The sequence below is a fragment of the Geospiza fortis genome, unplaced genomic scaffold (assembly GCF_000277835.1).
Source record: "Geospiza fortis unplaced genomic scaffold, GeoFor_1.0 scaffold171, whole genome shotgun sequence".
NCBI lineage: Eukaryota > Metazoa > Chordata > Aves > Passeriformes > Thraupidae > Geospiza > Geospiza fortis.
The window spans coordinates 7,132,294-7,149,448 of NW_005054313.1; the positions used below are offsets into that span (position 1 = coordinate 7,132,294).

General features: G+C 38.9%; 1 protein-coding gene across 1 annotated transcript in view; it reads right to left on the reverse strand.

Moving 5' to 3' along the window:
- Positions 1 to 17,155, reverse strand: part of SLTM (SAFB like transcription modulator) — a 23,289-nt gene that overhangs the window by 2,369 nt on the left and 3,765 nt on the right. The window contains 17 exon segments of the mRNA XM_031055906.1: positions 1 to 79; positions 488 to 802; positions 1,568 to 1,738; positions 2,257 to 2,381; positions 2,968 to 3,142; positions 4,227 to 4,390; positions 4,614 to 4,705; positions 5,023 to 5,183; positions 5,271 to 5,380; positions 5,473 to 5,622; positions 7,219 to 7,337; positions 9,485 to 9,534; positions 10,096 to 10,564; positions 11,890 to 11,917; positions 12,929 to 12,976; positions 13,425 to 13,610; positions 13,912 to 13,976. The exon segment at positions 1 to 79 is cut by the window's left edge and continues 14 nt beyond it. Of these exon segments, the coding sequence (XP_030911766.1) occupies positions 1 to 79; positions 488 to 802; positions 1,568 to 1,738; positions 2,257 to 2,381; positions 2,968 to 3,142; positions 4,227 to 4,390; positions 4,614 to 4,705; positions 5,023 to 5,183; positions 5,271 to 5,380; positions 5,473 to 5,622; positions 7,219 to 7,337; positions 9,485 to 9,534; positions 10,096 to 10,564; positions 11,890 to 11,917; positions 12,929 to 12,976; positions 13,425 to 13,610; positions 13,912 to 13,976 (2,507 nt within the window).

The window sequence follows — 17,155 nt, forward strand, 5'->3', positions numbered from 1 at the left end:
GCTCCCGGGAGGCGCTCCCCTCACGTGGCCGGACACTTCCCTTCCCGACCGCTCCGGCCGCTCGCCTCTGTAAAAATTGCTTTCATCAAAATTTTGGTTTCAGTATCGTTGAATTGGTACCAAATCACAGCACATATAGACAGCAGAAATTCCTGTAGTTCCTAGTAACCTGCAGTGACTTCTTAGAAACATTCCTTTAGATCTGTGTGGCTTTTTAAATAATTCAAGCTCACGTGCTACTGGTTTACATCTGCATTCTACACAAAAGCCTCCTTAACTCTGTGTCAGTATTCATGATTAAGAGCAGACTGCTGGGAGTCAGCAACTAGTTCCTAGATGAGATTTAGCATTTGATATTCTACATATTTCTTCCAATGCATTTCTTTAGGAGAAGAGGGTCTATTCTCTCTTTACACACTAATTCTTGAGGAATTATAGATGAATTCTACATGAATCACTACTTTCCCTGGTCAGTTAGCACATTTACCTGCCATCCCGTTTGTCTGTGCTGATGCCTCCCTCGCCCTTCCAGTTGGTTTGCCGGGGTGGGTTGGAAGCGGTTTCTCTGGGGTGTCGGCCGTGAGGGATTTCTGGTCTGTCGTGAATGATCACCGTCCTCCTCTCATCTCTGTCTCCCCGCACCTCGCGCCTGTCCGTGTCCCGCAGTTCGCTTCTTGCCTGTGGTGGTTCATTTCTTCTGGACTCACTGAAGGTCTTGGGGTATCTCTCAAAGCCTGGCTCTTCTCTTCGTGCTGTTGGGCGAGTCTTTTTTGCCTCACCTTGATTTACAAAACGATCTCGCCTAAGTTGTTAAAGTAGGAAAGAATCATTTGCTTGTTTCCCGTTTTCACCTTTCTCTGCACATGTAAGCACATGCATGAGGATATAAAATATCACCCATCTTTGCATTAGTTGCTTGTTACTATATATGTGGAACAGAAATCCTTCCCACCCCAAACTGTATTTATTTCTACAATTATAATTTTGAGCTTGAGTTCTAACAGCCAGTTTAACATTTCTTTATGCATTTATTTGTTCCCATTTTGGTCAGCGTAATTTAAGCAACTACAGGGCCACCTTTTTGCCCACTGTGAAATGGGGAATGCTGTATTTCTCAAGTCAGAATTGCAGTACAATTCTACTTCACTGCAACCTAAAAGCAGAATTCCAGAAGGCACAATTATGTGGTCTTAGCTTTACTAGTGATTACTGGAACCATGACATTCCATCTGGAACCAGCATTTACTGCACAGTAAATTACACAGGTAATCCACAGGAACTTGTGACTATATGTTAAAGAGGAAGGAATAATTGCAAAAATTCTTTTGAAATGTCTCACAAAAAAGGCCACCAGGTAGCTAATTTAAAGTCCTCAGAGAAAAGCAGATTAGATTCCATGATAAAAGTGGCCAGTCCTGAAGAAACAAACAAATGTCAGGACAGTACTGCAATTCTTTTATATCAGAACTGTGTAAAGCCTTTAGCACCATGTTCAGTTTTGAACAGTCAGGAGTGTAATCCACAGAGATGCTGGCACACAAATACCTGCTCCATTATCTAAACTTACCTATCAAAAGAAGAGGATGGAACAGAAGAACCTTCTGGATATCGGCCTCGTTCTCTGTGATCAAAGTCATTGAACCTGTTCTGCTGGCGGCTGTAATCTGAGCCGTGGCCAAAACGTGCATCTGTATCAAGAGCCATCTTCTTACTCTCATTCCAGTAAGGATCATCTCTCCTTTAGCCAAAACAAAGGAACCCTCATCAGTCATGTGTAGCCAAATCAAGGCCTAATATGCAGAAAATTGTTGAGAGTCAGTTGTCTATTTAAGGAGATGCTCATTTGACCTTTGGAAAGCCACTGACAAAGGTAGACTCTTTAAAGAGTAGTAGACAAAATCATTTAAGAACACACCCAAAACTAACCATCCATTTAGCAGAAATATGAATTCCTAAAGTAGAAGCTTCAACCATTAAGGCAAAACAGCTTTTCTCAGCAAATGCTCTAGATTGTGGCTTTTTCCACACAAAATAAGAATTAATTCATGGGATGCTTCTCTAATTTCAAAGCTCCCTCCAACAGATAAGGAGTGTTTCATGTTTGTCTTAAACTAATGTCAAACCAAACCAATACCAGAAATCCAGTTCTTCTGTGAAGAAGAGCTGCTTCAGGTCCAAATGCATTTTCAAATCTGATACAAGGCTTGCAGCTCTTTCTTTTTATTATGCACTGCAAATAACCAATTAGAGAATTACCTGTGATCTACATCCCGTGGCCGTTTCAAAGAATTCCTCTTCTCCTGCTCATAGCGGAGCTGCTGCTGCTGCCGCCGCAGCTCCTCCCTCTCCCGTGCGATTCGCTCCGCTTCTTTCCGACGTTCCTGCCACCAAAGGAACAAAACCAGAGCAGGTCTTACTAGAGATACCCAGAGAACAGTTAGCAAGGATACAGACCTATCCCTTGTCAGTTTTCTGCTAAAGGTTATCTGATAAAATTCATCCTTGGGTAGCATCTAAGATTAAAGAGCATAGGGAATATTTCTCTAGAAAAGTAGACAACAGATCTGAAGATGCTATTGGCTGTTACATAGAAATGTCTCCAGGTAATTTCTTGTATTACTACTGTATTTATTGCCCAGAAACACTTCTTCAAGTTTGCAGTGTTATTCTATAGGAAAAATCCAGTAAATTATGGAAGGGTGGTATAGACAAAGTGTTCTATTGTACTTCATGTTTGGAGACTGACTTGTATAGCTGCTACAGTAGTGAGCATTTTACAACAAATTACTCCCAAGCAAACAAGATGAAGATTCCCGTTGTTGTACAGTGTGAATTATGTAATGTTTGGCTGGGTTTTAGGAAACAAAAAGGATCGGGTAGAAGAGTGAAGAGCAAAATTCCCTGCAAGAGCAAACTGGGCCATGCCCCAAACAGCTCCTGCACAGTCCAGAGCACAGCTCTGCCCACCTGTTCAATCCGAACACGCTCTCTCTCCAAGCGCTCCCGTTCCATCCTCTCCCTCTCCAGCTTCTGCCTCTCAATTTCCAGTCTCTCCCTTTCCCTCTGCAGGCACTCTTCTCGCTCGTGCATTATCCGGATCCGCTCTCGCTCACGCCGCTCTCGCTCCGCAATTTCTCTTCGCCTGAAGGAAAAAAAAGAGGGAGCAGAAATTCATCTGAAAAATTTTGTCATCCAAAACTAACATCACCTTAAACATAGACATTCAAAAATTAATTCAGAGTAAGCTCTTCACAGAAGCCCTTGCACCACAAGTCTACTCCTTTTAGCCCCAAGTAGCCAAAGTGGTTTTAGCTTATCTACGGAACCATTAGCAGACAACTGATAGGTAAAGTTATTTCAAGAATCATTTATTGATGTATTTTATTCTTAATTTGGATTTCTCATTTGTTATGTGGCACACAGTAACAACAGTATTCAGCCACCAAGAATATGATTTGACCTAAAAAATAAATGCTATTTTAGGTCTTATCTTCTTCAAGCTAAGTCTTCTTCAAAACATTTACTTTGGGTTTTCTGTCCAAAAAATTAAGACAGACAGCCAATCATGACCACTCTGAGTTGCACTGGTTAGTAGACTCATGAACAGCTTCATTTTGCTTTCTTCTTTTTACCTCCCATAATACTGCCATAAGGAAGCACAAAAGGCATTTTGTCCTTTAAGCTTTATGCTTGCTGGGAATTCCTTTGTTTAGGAATTCTTTCCCATTGTTTTGGAAAACCCAGCTAACAACACAGCTCATTTAATTGCTCTTTGCAAGCTTTGGCCATATGAAAACAGCAGAACAGAACAGTGTAGCCATTTGGTCTTTCTATTTAAAGTGTCAAGATTGTATTAGGCTTGATTTGTCATTTAGACATACAACATTCTCAGTGTGAAAACAAACAAGCAAATACCAAACACTACTTTTAGCCCTGTCTCTTAGTCTACTTCTCACCTTTCCAAAAAGAACTGGCATGCAGTAACACTTATGAGATACACCCCCCACTGTAACAAACTCTAAGCTGTGTGTGTACATATACAGCTATTAAAAGATTAGAAAAAAATTTTGGAGTTGTTAATTCCCATAAAGATGCTGTTAGACAGAGTCCCAGACTTTAACATCTGGTTAGAAGGCTTGGCAGAATGCATTCTGATTAGATTTCTAAATATAGTATTTGATCAATTAATGTATACAATAGCCTTTAGCAAAAAGTTGAATTACTACCTTCGCAGTTCAACAGCTCGTCGTATCCTTTCCAACCGAACCATGTGTTCTCGCAATCTCTGTTCCTTCATCTTTTCAAAAGGCAAGATATCCTTTCTACCCCTGTATTCCCTGAATTTCACTTTCTCTTGAATAATACGCTCTTTGTTCCTCAATATCTGTGGCTATAGATAGAGATTACAATGGTTATTTCAGAAGTCTCATTCATTTAGGGAGATTTCTGGATGCTACGTTCAAGTATGATTAATGACTTAGCAATCCCAAAGCATACAAAGCTTCTATCTAAGCTTAACAGTTAGTGATAGTTTATTGACTCTTCAGTGCAAATATCAACTGCAAGGCAGGATCAAATCAGGTAAGGATTGCATCAAATCTATAGATACTTACTTTATCAAACCTTCCCCTTCTAACTGTCCTAGTGTGGCCTTGGTCTCCTTTTGTTTGGTCTAAAACTACAACTTGACCTGGGCTTTTACCACCTAGTGGAGGGGGGAAACAAAAAAAAAAATAAAAGAAGGTTTAAAAACACACAAACAGCTATCTCTATTTGCCTATTAAAAATTCTCCTTAGTGAAATTTCTAAATCTCTGAAGTGAACTGGTACTGGTAGGAGAAACATACCAGCACATGCCTGTAATTAAAGATTAGTATAAAGTATGGAAGTAATAAATGTGTTACTGGAGTCTAAAAAAGAACAGTTGTTTAATTGTCTGGTTTCCAGTAAGAGCAAGAACATGCCCCCAAGACAAGTCAGACACACAGATTCAACAGGAGGAAATATGGCTATATGGCATACTTATTCTTTTCTTTTCTTCAGTTTTTTTAGTGGATTCTTGATTAGGGCCACTTGTTCCATTATCACTCTTCTCATCTTTACCTTCTGTTTTCTTGGTTTCTTTACTTTCTTTTTTTTCAGATTTCTCTGATTTCTTTTCTTCTTTTTTGGTTGACGGAGTTCTTATTAGGAAAAAGAACACAAAAATCCAATTAAGGAAATTCAGCTTAGAGGATTTTCACAGTTTCAGAAGATGTGAAATTCCTTACTTGCTGGCTTTGTCACTTGATGCAGTCTTCTTATCTCCTACGCTCCTACCCGAACTAGATTTCTCATCACTTTCCTTCTTCAATTCTTTTTTGGAGGGATCACCTTTCACCTATTTTTTTTTTCCCAAAAGCAAATAGGTTAATACAGATTCTTGTAAAAGATGGTCTATTTTGGGTAAAGTCTTCATGGAATGAAACCTACTTTCTCCACAGAGATCTGCTGTCCGTGCAGCTCTGTGCGGTGCAGGTGTGCGATACACCGGGCCACTTCTGTGCTAGAGGACATTGTTACTATGCCGTAGCATTTTGCCCCCGGGCTTCGTGCATTTGTGACCACCTTTGCACCGAGTACCTATGCAAACAGGAAGAATTCAGGTTCTGAGAGAGACATTTCTAAGGAAGGTATGGTATTGCAATAAGTTTTTTACCCTAGTATATAAGAAAACAAAACATATTCACCCCAACCCCCCCAATTCACCAGCAACATAACTCCCACCCTGCTAGAAAGATTGACTGACACTCCCGAATTCTCAAAAGCTTTGAGAACTTTATCCCAGCTTGTACATCAAGGCATATTATTGCTTGCATCCTGTTTTGACCAGTCACCTCCTCATGCCCATTATCTAAATGCTTTGCTTTTCTTCAGTTATTGGCAAAACCCATTCACAGAAACACCACTGACCTGAATTTGATGGTTCATCTCTGACAGATGAGCCCCTACAAAAAAAGTCAGCAGCTGCCAATTAATGGCAGGAACGTATAAGCAGTATTATGTAGTGACTTAATAAGGAGCCAACTCTTCAAAGTCATCTAGCAAGTGTGTCAGTTAAGCCATTTCAGCAGTCAGCTCTGACATCTGCTTCTTGAGCAGGTATTAACCTTTGTGCTCCTCCTTGCTAGAATTTCTACGGCCACTGGAACCAGTCTTTTTGCCATAGTCATGCTTTAAAGGCAATAATTTATCTCTCTAGCTGTCATCGGTTTTATCTTTCTAGCTGTCTAGACTGTCATGGTACAGTCATGAAGTATTTCCCAATCAATTTTAAAACTGGGAAGCTACATAAAAGTAAGTACCAACCAGCTTTACAGTGAAAACAGCCAAGTAACTGGAAGTTTCAACAAAATACACTCTCAGGTGTCCACACTTGTGAATGCATTAAATAAAATCACCTACTAAATTCATTGGAAACATCAGATATGCCAAAATCAATACACATATTTGATAGTCACAGTGCTCAGGTTCTAACTAGTTCCCAAGATACAATAGTGCCATACCTGCACAGACTTACACTAACACTACAAATTCAGAGTTTTCAGCAACTCCTTTGGGGAAATGAGAACTCTGTGTTTAGAAGACTGCTTAGCTTTCAAGATTTCCACATTGTTCTATGGAATTTGTAAGTTTCAATTAATCAAAATTGGGAAAAGAGACCTAATTTAGGCAGACTGTAAAAAAAAAATCAAGTCATTGAAAGAGTCCCTAAAGCATCATACATTAAATGTGACATCTTTTTACCAATTCTTCCTATTCATAAGCCTTCAGAACACATTTTAAAAACAATCTCCCAAAGCAGGACGTTCTAGAAACACTATTTGTGTTACAATTTTATCAGTTAGTACACTGTCTTGCACTCATGGTTAAATACAGTTGCTACAAAGGAACATAGCCATCATTATTTTAAAAGCCAATTCTGACCAGAATATTCAAGTATTTGTGAAATTTCTTTTGTACTTATCTTACCTCCACAGGAAGAAAAACTTCTTATAAAATTAATAGATGGCTCTTCCTGTAAGCATACACTTACTGCTGCAGTATGGGGTTTTAGATTGCACTGGTCAGACATTTCCTCTCAAACCTTTATTTAAATCAAGGATTTATTTCTGTAACTGAATAGAGGAGGGGGAATAGACACACGCCACACACATGGTATCACACCCCATAAAATACCTTTCCATATTTGCCAAAGAGATTTTTCAAGTCAGCAGCTTTTGTGTTGGAAGACAGTCCGCTAACCCAGAGGTTTCTAGTTGAACTTCCACTGCTACCACTAACACTGCTCGTGCTTCCTGCAACAAGTTTTACAAACAGCCAAAAAATTAAGGAGACAAAGGTACCATGAATATTTTACTAAAGTGTTGCTGAAAAGAGAAACTTAGCCTGTTACCTCTAAGTAATTGTTTATCTGGTTACCTTTCTTGAAAAGATTTCTATAGAAAAAAAATTATATGCCATAAGATTTTATTCATTTAACCACTGACACCAAGAGCTTGGTTAGCTTGTACCCAAAGGACAGAGACAGAAAAATAATACAAATCTTTGTTAAAGGCATGCTTTACTCTTCATTTGGGTATGTACATTTAGCTTCAACATCTGGCTGTTATCATTAGCTACCATCCACAAAAAGGGTTTTTTTGCACACAGTATTTGCTCTCCATCATGATGTCTGTACAGTGCTCAAGTTACCAGAGACAGCAGAAAGGCAAATACAGGAGACTTGGATAATCCCAGCCTCCAGAATAATGTGGTCAATTTCCACAACTTCAGAGCATTGGCTTCATCCAGAGCAGTTTTTTAAAAATACTACTGGATGCAGAACTAGATACAACCCACCAAAATTATTTCCCACATACTAAAGAAAATACTAAATAAAAGCTGGAAAAACGCTATGTGCCTTAAATACTCCCCTCACCCCATATATTAGGTATTTTTGCAACAACATAGCAATTAGAACTCAAAAGAGATTCATGTCATCTCATTCCCAGTATCTTTCAGTCCTCAGTTATGTAGCTCAGCTTGTTGTTGTTTGCTGCTAAATAAATGAACTGCTTTGGGATATGTTAAAATGTAGCCAGTCCTACAGGCAAGACCAGAACTAGTCTCCATCTTGACAGCTGGAAAATCTGGTGATATGAAGAGTTTTAAAACATAATTTACCCATCTTGAGAAAAAAAGGATAGCTTTGTTTCTTCAATGCATCAAGATTAACTAAGAGCAAAAGGAAATCTCTCAGTTGAGGTCATGCTAAAGTTATCTTGATATTAGTTTAGATATATAAGGAAGAAATTCTTCCCTGTGGGCCCTGGCATGGGCTGCCCAGAGAAGCTGTGGCTGCCCCATCCCTGGAAGTGTCCAAGGCCAGGCTGGACAAGGCTTGGAGCAACCTGGGATAGTGGAAGGCACCCCTGCCCACAGCAGGTCATTGGAACAAGATGATCTTTAAGGTCCCTTCCAACCCATAATACTCTATGGTTCTATGATACACTTAGACCACCAATAAATGCCATGAATCAGCCACTATCCTGGCTTTGGCTGTGTATATTAAGAAAGCCTTACAACAGTTACTATCACAGTTATCACACATGCTACACAAATGAGGACACAGCAAATCTGCTTTCAGTTTCATTGTAAGCATCTACAGAAGACCCAATTATGTCTGCCACAAAAATTTCCTCGCAAATTCATTTATCAGGTAAAGTTTCATTCGTTCCTTAGTGTTATGCCAGAGATTCTGACAAAGGTTTTTGGCAGAAGGGAAGCAGGTAAAATAAGGAGACACATGACGTCACACAAATGCATCTGTTCAACCATGAAGCATCAGTATAGCTGGTGACATTAATGTGCTCTCGAGCTCCACTCTTCAATTTGTAATCTTAACACAGTGTTTTATGGAAACAGGTGGAAATTCCAAGGCAAAAAAATAGGTTCAAATTTAATACATTAGACAGCCACAAGTGCAATTTTGCAAGCTGGCATCTCAGCTATAGTACTTGTTTGAGAGTTCAGTTTATTTAAAACGGAGCTAGAATTACAAACAAGACAAAAAAATTAATTGGCATTATATTTAAGTACTTGCAATTATTTTTTGCTTGTTTTGCTGTCAGTTACAGCAGGCTTATCTGAAAATTATAGCTTCTCATCAAAACAAAGACTTGGCAAACATTAAATGAATTTGCTCCCAAAAGTATTTTGCAATAGAAGAATATATTTTGATCAAGTCTTTACAATAAGTATTTTTAATCTTATGACAAACCTAGCATAAGGAGAAACAAAATATATGGACCCATACATATAGCAAATGACTACTGTACCTCTAGCATAATTTACCAGAGATGGCTGAGTTCAATCACATAAACCATTTTATTACGTGGCAAGCAATTTCTCAGTCAGGAAAGCATTTAGTTCAAGAAATACTACTCTAATTCAGAATAGTTACCTTTATCATCCTTTGATGTCGTCTTGCTTTCTTTAGATTCCTTAGTAGAGCTAGAGAAGCAAATTAAAAAAAATCAGAAGAAAGTTGAAACTACAGAATTTGGTGTTGCATTTTATACTACTAGTACTAACAGACAAGTTAACATTTCAAAAAATAAAAATGAAAAAGGGCCAGACTGTATATTTGAACAAATGATTCCCTTATGGATTCTTGCACTGATTTTCCCCAAGATGCCTGAAGATCTAGATTTTCTGACAACTCTATTCAGTGGATATATGGCAATCTTCTCCAGATTTCAGGACGGGGACTTGACTTCATTTTGTGTTCTTAGAACTGATAGCTGTTCATTACCATCATCACAAGGACATTTAAAAAAATCGTCAATTTGAAAAAAATAAATAAATGCTGACAATTCGACAATGCAATCAGTAGGACATAGTGTCTATACGAAGATCTTGAATTTTAAAAAGTAACTTATGGCGGTCAAAAAACCTACAGGCAGGAGCATAGGATACTAATTATAAGATTCTTGCTGCTACCCCCTTAATGTAGAGTGATCTTATTGAATGCTGGTACTCAGTATCGTAAAGAACTGACATAGAAAAACAAACCTCTTTGCTTGACCAGAGGCCCCAGTAGACGAGGGACCTTTCTTCAAAGTATCCTTTTCTTTGTCTCCAGATTCTGCTTTCTTTGAACTTTCTCTGGCTTCCTTCTTGACGGGATCACCCTTCACGCAGTCTTCCTTCTTACCATCTTTATGGTTCTCAGTCACCTCATAGTCCTTGCTTTCCTTCTCCAGGCTCTGTGAAATGGTATCCTGCACATCCTTTGGCTTACTTGCTTCAGAATCTGTAATTTTCACATTTTTACCTGTTTCTAGGAGGTCATCACCATCAAAATCCAGAGTGATGGCATCTTCAGCCTGGATTGTAACCGATATGTTATCATCCTCAGCTTCTTTCACAGAGGTGTTAGCTTCCATCTCTTCATGAGCCGTGTGATCAGCCTCAGCTAGGCTTTCTTCTGAAGGAAGAGGTTTAGATACTTCTTGTGTACCATCACCAGAACCTGCTTTATCTAAGAGGATTTAACAGGAATAAATATGGCAAAACAAGAAGTTTAAACAATTTCATATGCATAAGCTAGAATAGGACCTAGAAAATACAAAGCCAGTTATTAGCACTGATGGAAGGTTAGAAAAAAACACAAGGTGTATTAACACAAATATAAATCCTTTACCCAGGATCACTTATTCTTCATGGCAAAACACATTTTCTAGAGACAAATACCAAAACATTAGGAGGGAGAATACGGTTCCATCCTGGAGATACCCGTTCTTCATAAGAAGTATCCATTTTCCAGTTTAGGATTGAGCATTCCAGAAGAACATAGTTGCTTTGGATGTTCACAGTTTGATTTAATCTGTCTTTGAATCTTCCTGGTTCCAGAACTTCTAACCTTCCCAAATCCGAAAGAATCACAGTCTTGGAGAATTCCAGCCAGTCTTCCACGTCGGTGTTCGCTGTTCTTTTCCTTCCCAAGCAGTTGCTTGGCAGTCAAGTGAGTTGTACAAGGCTGCTGCAGAGCATGGATGGGTGAGCCTTAATCCAGAGTCCGTAGATAAATCGTCTCAATCTTCATCCACTGGAAAGATTTTCCATCTCAGTCCCACAGAGACATCTCCATCTTCTTGGATTTGCACAGGTGAGACACTTCGGCCATGGGGTCCCTCGTAAACATGGAGTCTGTAGTTTTATCCTGTAGTAATGTGTTCATTCCACCTTGTGGAAAGTGATGGTGTCCCATGTCCTTTCGAGTCCACAAAATGTAGAATCCTTATGACCTCTGTCCAGGAAGTCTGTTTGCCCAAATGCATTAGATTCCTTCTATAGTTTCACTAATGAGCAGAGCATAAAAAATGGTAGCCACTCCACAGGTTTTCAAACACCTTTTACCATCCTATGTACAAGTGGTATTTCTAAGTGACAGTAAGCCAAGCATATGATGGTCCATACATTTGTGGGGTGCTCAACTTCAGTGTGAGAGTGCAGCATTTCACTCAACATCAGTTACTGCAGTGCAAGTTGGAGGCTTTGGCATCAACACTTACCGTGTACTAAAATCAGTCCTTGAATACTATGGCTTTTATTAAGAATCATAGTATTGCAACTAGATTATACATCCACCACAGTAACTGATAAGTACTATAATAACTCTTAAGAGTAAAGTAACTCTTAGGAGTGAAATAAACTGACTGCAGTGATTCCAGGTGCTGAACTCAATGAGGAGACAACTGATACTTAGTGCTGGAGATAAGCCTAGTATTAGTAGAGATTGAATGTTACAAGAGAAAGTTGCCTGCTCTACTAAGACCTCTGAACTCTATTAAACTTTAGACATACCTTTCTCATTTTCTTCATCTTCCCCATCCTGCAAGAAAAGGAAGCCAACACTAAATGTCTCCTATTTTGAAACTTTAAGAAGAACAGTTTGTATTTTTCATAACATTTCTATTGTATGAAGGCAAACGCTGAAATGAAAACTGTGTCCAAAGATTATCCAGGAACCAAACTCATGCACCTCCCTTGTCAAATCACTAAAAAACATTATGAAACTTCTTTATGAAACAACCTGGCATTTATCTGCAACGCTTGCAGTTTGCAGTTGGTTGGGACATGCAGATAATTGTCTTACCCCCTCAACTCAGTGGGACATTTCTAAACTATTCCATGTCTTACCAAAGCCTTCAGAATGGATGCCAAGCTGCTGATTACTGCTTTCAGAGAAATGCAAGCAGTCCATCATTAGCTTTAAAAGCTCAAAAGAGAAGTCAGAAACTAGGCAGCCTCCCTCCAGTAACTACTTAAAAATGAAACTCTGATTTTGATGGGTATTTACTTATTTCTCATTAGCTTTAAAGAGCAAGAGATGCCGTATGAGATGTCACTTTCCAGACATCAGTTCCATGGAACTCAGAATGAATTTCTGAACTTAGAGATATCAGATATCAGTATTAACACCAAAAGTATCCCTAAACAACCATGCCCCATTCCACACTCCCCAATTTTTCCACGGGCAAACTTCTACATTAAATGGAAGTTCTAAACTCCTGTACAGACTGTGCACACTACAACAGCATCTGGCATAGCCCTCTGGTATGTTTTTAAGGGAGTGTGAAACATATTCTTTGTGAAGTCTACGCACTGAATCATTCCTAAATTGTAGACGTGAATTATGTCTTAAAATAGGTATACTTTGTTGGTATCACAATAATCTGCATTACTAAATGTTTGAATGAAAGCTTCCCACACAGTTTTACCTTTATAGTCTTACATCATCTGACTCTAACATGCACGCTGGAACAGAAAAACCAGTCTAAAGTGATCTTTTCCAACTAAACAGAGACGAAAATCAGCTTAAGAGAATGGATTTAGAACTCACATGGACAGCTGGAAAAGTGTAATCTTCTATGTCTGGACCTTCATTTTCCTAAAGAAATAGAAAAGGGACAAGATAAGCAAACTATTTACAAGACACTCAAACATTCAGAGGTCAAGAGATTCCATTATATCAGTAAACATTTAAGTGGATACACTCTCATCAATGTGAACATCCATGAGCAGTTCTCCTGATGTAAGGATCTGAACACTGAACTGAAAGGCACAACTCACTGCCAGTACAAGGGAAAAGGATCCCTTAGGAACTAACTCTGGATGGACTCTGGCACAATTTTATCAATCAGTGCCACATTTGTTTCAGGACTATTCAAATACAAATCAAGGCAAGTAGAAAAGAGTAGAGTAGAGTAGAAAGAAAAAACCCTATCTTCTAGAGTAAGCAAGACAAACTGAAAAACTAGTTCTGACTTCCTAGTAACAAACACTAAGAAATATGTACATTTTGCTGATAAAAGTTCATGTAAAATATAGCCAAGTACCTGACTTTCAGAATCTTTCTCCACATCTTCTGTTGTCTCCACTGGCTCCAGGTCATGGTATCTTTGCTTTTCTGAAGATGGTAGTTCTTTAGAATTCAAGTTCTCATCTTCAACAGATTCTTTGAAGTCTTTCAATTCATCATTTCCATCTTGATCACTTGCATCTTGAGTCTCCAATTCACTTTCCTTTTGGTGTGAACACAAATACTTACTATAACTAAAAGTATTAGCTTTATTCTAAAAAAATCACTGGTAGAGTCAGTGTTTCACTGCTGGATCTGTGTCTCACATGCACAATAAAATTCATATCATGTTTTAAAAACCCCCCAGCTTCTTACCCTTAAGCATCACACTGTGAATACAGTAAAAGCAATGATCCAAATTTCCACAGAAATTCCCACAAAGAAAATGGAAGCTTTTTCATTAACTGAAGTCAAACACTGGCCTTAAATACAAAATGGGAAAAGTTTTTACATACTTTTATTACCTTGACAAAGGAGTCCTCTTCCACTGAAGCATCACCAGTCAATTCATCAGCTTCCTGCTTTTTACCTGAAATGATGGGATATGCTGTGGCTAGACCTGCTATGTAGAGCACACTTTTAATACTGATTATGTGTTTGGCCTTACTTCATTATTCTCTACTTGTTCTAGTTTAGCTGGATTATTCACTGTAATATAGCCCTCCAAAAACTGAGTAATTTTTAAGATAAGGAGATAAAATGTCAGCTGAGTAAGAATGAACAATCAGTGCTGTTCAATAAACAAGTGGTTACATCTAAGTTCGTGATCTTAATACCTATCCTCCTACTTTGAGTGATAATGGAATTCAGGAGAACATTGAACTAGAAACGAATCATTTCCAGAATTACTGAGGTTAACTAGACATTATGACTTTGGAAAGGTCTTGCTTTAGAGGGTAACTAACATCACTGAGAAATTAGGTTAGAACAAACCTCTAAAGGTCATCCAGCCCACCCAACTGCCTGCTGAAAATTACAGTGAAGTTCCAAGGACAACAGAATGTCCCAGGGCTTTATTTAGCTGCATCCTTGAATATCCACAAGCATGGCAATTACAAGCCTCTCCAAGCCACCTTTTTCAGTAGAGGATGAAGCGAGGCAGAAGAATTTAATAGGTGCAGCACTTCTGCTTTCTACATATGCTTTACTGTATTAAGTGCCTGCTCCATTGAGGAATTCTGCTCTTCCAGCACAGGCACACTTTTCTCTATTAGAGATGTCTCTGTGGGGGTGATGACTAGACACAGTTCCCTTTGGAACCCACTGCATTTCCTTACTCTTCTAAAAACAAGACCTAAGAACACTAGACAGAAACATCTCCACACAAACACAGCCTTTGAAGAACATTCTGTCTCTTTGATTCAGTCTATCAAAGATTAGCCTATGCAACAGTTTTCAGTGCACAAGGTACAAAAGCAGCTCTGTTAGGAAGTGTCTTTACTGTATCTTCTACTGAAACTCAGTGTCAATTCAAATGCAAATGAGATGGCAGTCATAATTTACACTTAATGCTTCATTTTTTGGCATAGAATCTTCCCTCCTCCCCTCAACCTCTAATGAATGGCTAAACCAATTTTATAGTTATTACAAAGGGATATAAAAGAAAACCAGAAGGCAAAGTTCTACACAGTATGGACATCTCTGCTAGCTGAAATACTCAATTTTTACAGCCATTAATTTCTGTGGTCTTTCATATGCAGTTCTTAAATGCACTTCAAAGCTGGAAAGTACTGAACTACAGGGCAAGAAGCAACACTATTGTTTTGGGTTTGCTCGGATTCCAGTTGCTTTTACTCATTTCCCTGAAAGGCAGCACTCTGACCATACTCCTAGAAAAAGCACATTGCTGTTTTCAGTACAGGCACACACTGATCTCCAGGAAAAGGCACATGGCAGAAGCTATTTCTGTGACTGCAAAACATGAGATTTAAACTTCCAAATCTAAAGTCAGTGTCACTGTTTCTACTTCACTTCAAACAAACAAACAAACAACCCCGGAACCCCGAAAAAGTCTTGTTTTATACTTGTAATGCAATAGATTTGTGAGATTTTGGTGCAAAAAGCCCCCTGCACAGGTATGCTAAGGGAAGCCAGCTCTTCACAGGAAGAGGTCAGTGGACAGTTTCTGATGTGCATCACAGCTGATGCCTGAAACAAAGACTAACTCAAATTTTGTGCTAGTTTTTTAGCATTCTGTGATAGAATCTACAGATCCCAGACATCTTCAACACAAAAAGCAATGAGAAACAGCAAGGATTTCTAGACAAATTCCACTGCTTTCTGTTTTACCCTCTCACATTTCAGTTTGTTTGTTAAACCTGAAAGACCAAGTTTCTCCTGAATCCCATATCCAGGTAAGCATACACAGAGACAGGCAAGCACACAGGGCAGATGCCCAACACATTTAGCAACTCTCTAGCATAGACTATCATGAAAGCTATTTAAATCATTTAATCATTTATATCATTTTGCCTGAGGAGGTATGGCTGGTGGACTAAAACTAAGACTTTATACGGAACAGAAAAGGAAACCAAACCAATGGCAAAGCTGCCTCAAGTTATCCCCACCATTATGCAATAGCAGCTAGAGAACTGTGTTTTATTGACTGCTCCTCATCAAGAGCAAGTTACAGCATTCAGTAATGAAGCTGTTTTATCTTTTATTTGCTACTAGATGAAGTAATGATTTCATTAGCCCTTTTATACTATGTCTGTTGTCTTTGTAGCAAGTCCCATTCACTCTGAGTACCAGAGGTATTCCAAGGCATGAGACCTGAACAACGACCTTCACTTTTCAGCTTGAAGCCAGAAAGTGGTCTAAGTTTGCTCTCCCTCTCAAGTTCTGTGCTTCAGGTTACTTTGCTTCAGTTAGAGTTACACCATGCCACTCAAAAGTGGCATTTCAAGGTCCTGATACAGACAGTTCTCAGATGTTGGTACAGTAACTTGCCAAAAAGCCAGCATCCACAAAAAATTCAACACTTGTCTGACTGACACTCATTTACAGTGGGCTGCTCAAAGGCTTGGCTATTAAATTCTCATAACTAAAATCAGATTGCAACACACACCTTGCAGAAAACTACTGTTGCTCTGAACTTATTTGAGACCAGTGCTGACCTGATTGAAGGGTAAGTTAATAAACAGAGCCAGAGCAGCTGAGCCTTCTGCAGACAAGAGGCACAGCTGGTCTCCAGTCACACAAGTTGTCAACACTCAAGTTTCTGTACAGGTTTATCCAAGCAGTGGCTGTTGAAAATGTCAGTGTGTATGCAGCATTCACCACAGATCTGGGGGCTCAACAACACAAACACTCATTTACCTTGCAGTGATGGCACTCCTTTACAAGCCATGCTCAAACCCTTTTCTGGCAACAGCAATTGCTACACACCATAAAATTGCAACAGACTCTTACACAGAGAACAAATACTCTCCTTATAAGTAAGTAGAAGAATTAGAACATCTTTGTTGGTTTTACATTATGCAGATTTAGCTTTCATTTCATTTACAAGCCTTACAGTAGCACAAGATTATTCTACCTATTCATGTTCCTCCATGTGAGAAATTCAGGCTGAGTGTTTACAGAATTACAGAAGGGTGTATTCTGGACAACTCTTGAAGTAGGTATTTGCATCTCAGGCAGAAGCAGAGTGACACATACTTATCAGAAAATTTTGGAAGAATTAGTGTTTGTATTTCTTCTGGTATTCCT